At 43.7% G+C, this 5,310-nt stretch overlaps 1 protein-coding gene across 1 annotated transcript; it reads right to left on the reverse strand.

Annotated features, from left to right (window-relative positions):
• Positions 1-277: 277 nt before the first annotated feature.
• On the reverse strand, positions 278-2,500 carry fign (fidgetin; the record flags this gene model as incomplete). The annotated part of the gene is made up of 1 exon (XM_080497684.1): positions 278-2,500. The coding sequence occupies one exon, from the start codon at positions 2,498-2,500 to the stop codon at positions 278-280; it is 2,223 nt and encodes a 740-aa protein (XP_080353810.1).
• Positions 2,501-5,310: the final 2,810 nt, after the last annotated feature.

Consider the following 5,310-nt stretch of genomic DNA (forward strand, 5'->3'; position numbering starts at 1 on the left):
AGAGTAGTATATATATATTTATATATATATATGTATTTATGTATATGTATATACAAAAACAGGGGCATCTTCTCCATTTTTTTAATGAGCACATGGTTTCAGCCATATAAAGCATTGGATTTATATCCTATCCTCTGTCTGGAGCATGTAAGGACATCCCCTCTGCTCGTATCACCACTGGCTGCTGTTTTATTTAGTTTTTTTGTTCACTGAAGGCTCAACACCTCTTTGTATTCAACATCTGGATGCAAAGAAAACTGTGTTCAATGTGCCTGTTTCATTGACTACAACCAAACATTTTATTCCACTCAGTGTACATGTCAAGTTCTTTTTGTGATATGCTTGGCTGGAATTTGCAAAACACATTGTCAAAATCCTGGTAAGACACTGGTCTCATCTGACTCGGGTGGATACTGGAAAGGTCAGTACCTGGCAAGCCGTGGAGAGGACCTACCACAGCCTCTTGACATAGCTGAGCTACATCCAGTCCTGAAAAACCCTCTGTCCTCTGAACTAGTAGTGACATCTCCTTGTCACTAAGACAGTAGTTGTGCTGTGAGAGCAGTTGACTGATTATCTGATGTCGTGCAGTCCCATCAGGCAAGGGGATGAGCAATCTCTTGGTAAAGTACCTCCTTAGGGACTCCGGGATCTCTTCAGGCTTACTGGTGGAACAGACCACAAGAATGTGGTCCTCCGCAGAAGTCAGAATACTGTCGAGCTGTATGAGGAGCTCGGCCTTGAGGTGATTGACTGGGCTTTCCTCACTGAGCTGGGCCGACAACAGCAGATCCACATCACTGATGAAGACCACGGCTGGCTGACGACACCGGGCCACAAGGAAAGAAGCCTGGATGACCTTGTCTCCTTCCCCCAGCCACTTGGTTACCAGAGCTGAGCTGCTTATTCGTAAAAAGGCAGCTCCCAGCTGGCTGGCCATGCAGCGTGCAAGCAGTGTTCTACCAGTTCCCTGAGGTCCAAATAAAAGGAGGCTCCGAGGTAATGTGGCAAGTCCGCTAAACATATCAGGCCTCAAAATGGGCCATAGTATCTCCTCTTTAATGGCCGCTTTGGCCATATCCAGACCTGCAATATCACTCCAGTCCACTGGGGAGCCCTGTTGAAGAATTTCTGTGGTCACCATCTCCACCAGGTTGGAATCACTGTTCTTCAGTTGTTCCTCTGCAGCATGGATGGACGAGGTAGCCGTACCTATGTCAGGGCCTGTGAGGGAGTGGGCGTGATGCTGCCTGTGCTCTTCAGTTGACTCGCTCATGATTGGGGAGCCGAACTTACTGTAGGGTTCGCCTGTTCTGAGGTCACCAGCAGAGCTTTTGGTTGATCCATAGGATGGAGGGGTGAGTGCTCTACCAGAGTGTAAGTTAAATTTTCTTTGCTGATCAGAGGACATTGACTGTTTGGTTGGTTTAAAAGCTAAAGATGGTGCTTCGGCATTTCTTTCGAATCCATTGCCCCGGTTTGAGTCACTGCCGTCTGATATTCTGTACATCGGACTATGTGAAGAGCGCTGTTGGCTGTAGTTAAAATTACCATAGCTTGAGTCCATATCTCCATGTCCACTCATGTAGAAAGCTTTTCTTTTTAATGAGTTGGATGTGCTGCCATTCAAAGGTGTTGGTGCAATTGGGGTATGATTATGTGACTGGTAGGTGTAGCCCGGCAATGTGGAGGGAGGAATCGGTGTAGGAGCTGCAATACCGGATGGCAGATAAGCAGAAGGAGGAGGTGCTCCCCCAGGGCTATAACCAGGGCCAACAGCAGTCTGTGAAGCATACCCCGTTGAAGGATAATTGTAGTTGGGAAGGTTTGGAGACCCGGCGTTGTAGCTCGGCACTAAAGTCGGGGGAGGGGGTGGGGGAGGTGGCTGTAATAGCCCGGCGCTGTGCAAAGGAGACGGATGCGGGGAGGGGAGGGCTGGGGTACTCTGGCCGCTGTAGCTAGAATGCAGGTATGAACCGTTGTAGCTGGCAGTATATTCCTGAGAGGAGAGGCCCGAGTGGAGAGTAGTAGCCGTGTGACTCCCACAGTTACTGCTGGAATAGCTAGGCTCAGACAAGCTGCTGGCCACCCCTGGGGAGCTGCCTATGCTAGCAGACACATCTGTAGGGGGTAGGGCAGCTGTCATTCCAGCTTTGCTCACAGATATAACATCTGGAGCACAGTTCATTGGGTAAATCCCCTCCTGCCAGGACTCATTCTCTGACTTTCGTCCATTCATGAGTCCAGTGGTGCTATCGGAGTAAGAGCACAGCAGGGCTCTTTCATTTGGGCCTTCTAGGATCCCAGAGTATTTCTCTGCATATTTCTTAAGCAGATTGGAGGCAGTCAGTGCAGAGATGTCGTCGTTTGCCCACGCATATTGGTATGTTCGCTGTAAGTGCCCCCGGTAGGCCTCTACTTTGTGTGCTGGCGAGCGGGTAGTGGATGAGATGTCAAAGTGTTGTTCTGCCCATTGTGTATGCTCTGGGGTCCACTGCATCTTTAGACCTAGATTGTTCACATAAAAAAAAAAAAAAAGTCAGTGTAAGCAATAAATCACAATTCATTATCATTTATACTGTATGTCTTTACATGCTCTACTACAATGAATAAGTTGTATTCAAAATAGACAAAAATATAAAAAATGCACAGATTAAAAAAAAAAATCAAAATACCACTAAAGATATTAAACAAATGTATCTTGCAGGAAATCATTAAATGTGTGCCTTTTCACTCTTTATGCCTGTATAGCAGACAGACAGCTTTAACTGAATACAGGTTATGGTCAGTCAGAAGACGGACGGCCAAACACCTGGTTAGCGTGGTATAATCCACCCAACACAGAGCAGAGTGACACAGACATCGCAGGTCAGTCTATAATCCAACTCTCATCTGAGGCATTCTGTGACAGTTTCAAATCTGCTTGAAGGAGAGCAGCAAAGCAATCTTCCTTGGCAGCGCTCCGTTGCTTTCATCACACAAACCCCTCAGCCCAGCATGAATTACATCCACATCGAGTCTGCCTACTGCTTCCTCGTCGACATGGTCAGGAAAAAAAAAAAAAAAAAAAAAAACATGCTTCACTTGTCTTTCTCTCTGCAGCCTCTCTCAACCTCCCTATATAGCTTTAAGGGTTTGAATGACAGAAATAATCCAGTTAAATCCTAAAGTCAATCTGCAAATAAAAGTTTTTACTGATGCTGTCATCTTTTACTCTGGGATTATCAGAGGATGTACTATATCCCCAAAGAATGTAGACTATTAGAGATTACAGCTCAAAACAATCTCAGATAGTGTACAGAGTCCCACACATCTTCCATCAACACTAATCTGACCAAAACTGACCAAAAGCTAGAAGAAGATATTAGCTAGGATAAGTTTGAACTGTTTCTGTTTGTGAAAACGCTTGCATTTGTGGAGCCGGGGTTGGGCTGCTACACTTTACACTACAATAAGTCAAGTCCGTATCACAGGATTTAAGCTACAAACAGCTACTGTCCAAGGGCCGATTACAAATGCTGTGTTTGTCTGTTGATTCCCTTCTGACTCCCTCCCAGCCATTTGCCCACCCGCCACACGAGACACCAGCAGCTAATTAGCAGGATGATGCTGCACTAATTGTGTTAATTTACAAGGTTTTAGTCAAAGAGATCCATGCTATGGCTCACATGGTTGTCAACTATCCAAGCTAATGATAAAGAAAACAGGAAAAAGCCGGAGGCAGAAAGCCTGGCCAGAAAAAAAAGAAAAAGAAGAAAAACGCAGTAACTATAGTGCGGTGGAACAGAATGGTTCATCAAGCTAAAGAAAATCCACTAAATTAAAACATGCCCTACTATCATGAGGGGACTGGCAAGTAAAATTATAGAAACAACACACATTGATCGTATGTTATAAATGACAATTAACCTGAAAATAGGAACAAATAATATATTTTAGAAATTACAGACGCAATTAATTAACATTATCCGACTGGCTTAGTCACTCGCTAGATTATAGATCAGTTGTCATGCAGGAGCAGTTTTTCAGGACACGCACACACACACACACACACACACACGCTTGTCAATAATACATAAACCCTTGTACATTGTCCAAACATTGTCCTGGTTCCAATATGAACAAACAGCAACAAGCACAAAACCAGTGAATAAAACTCTGAACTAACACTGCAATGCCGTCAATCACGATAATAGTTTTTTGTAAAATCATACAGAAGAGCTCCTTAACACTCAAGACACTTTTTGTCAATAACAAAATTGCACAAAGCTTATTGAGTGAGATTCTCCCATTACAGCTAATCCTTGCTGAACAATTTGCCACTTGGAACAATCGAAGAAGTGGTACTTGCAAAGTGTGCTTGAGATCACTGAGAATCAGGTATTGTGGAAGCCGTGGGACGTTTATGATTAGTGAAATGCGGCACACTGCCTAGAACCTGTGTTTTGTCGTGCACGGTAACAGCTGATCCAGGAAGAGCAATATTTACTGAACACGACTGTGAAATAAAATAAAGTAATATAATATAACATAATTGAACAGTAATATCTGTGTGCTGATGTATTAACCAGTTTCCTCTTAGTGAGATACTGTATTTCTGGTGTGAGAGCAAAATTCAGACTTTAAAAGATCTGCTCTGAACAAACGTTACAGAATGATTTTAGATGCATCCCAGGAGACTGTGTGCATACATGTACTCAAGAATACTATACTTCGCAGGAAGACACACATACAGAGCAGCGCAGAGCATTGACACACATGCGTCTTTAAAAACTTAGACACAGTACATTTGCATAATGATGTCATACTTTAATGCTACGGTAAAGCGTCTCCCCCCCGCCCCTCACCTGCAGAGACATCTAAACACAACATCCAGAAGTTCCTCCGTCCTTCTTTGAAATGATATAATGACAGAGTTCTCTATTAGAGGAATGTTTTTAGATGGCCTCCAGGCTTGAGCTCAAATTCCTCTGATCAGTCACTAACAAATGAGGCCTTTGTTGGAGCGCTTCATCTTGGTCAATAGTTCTCAATATTACTGCGATAAATCTAAGCTGGCAAATGTAAGACTTTTTTTTCTTTTTCTGTCCGTGATGTTTTCCGTGCAACCTGTTAACACTAGATTGAGATCTACATCTATAAGTCTTAGTGTTGAAATTATGCACGTTTGACTGATACAAGAATATATGGGCTCATCATGATGTCAATAAATGTGACGTGACAATACACTATGAAAGGAAGCCCAGGTAAAGCTGAAATGCATTTGACATGTGACGCCTTGGTGTCATGCTGTGCTCTGGTGTTTAATTT

The sequence above is a fragment of the Blennius ocellaris genome, assembly GCF_963422515.1.
Source record: "Blennius ocellaris genome assembly, chromosome: 6".
NCBI lineage: Eukaryota > Metazoa > Chordata > Actinopteri > Blenniiformes > Blenniidae > Blennius > Blennius ocellaris.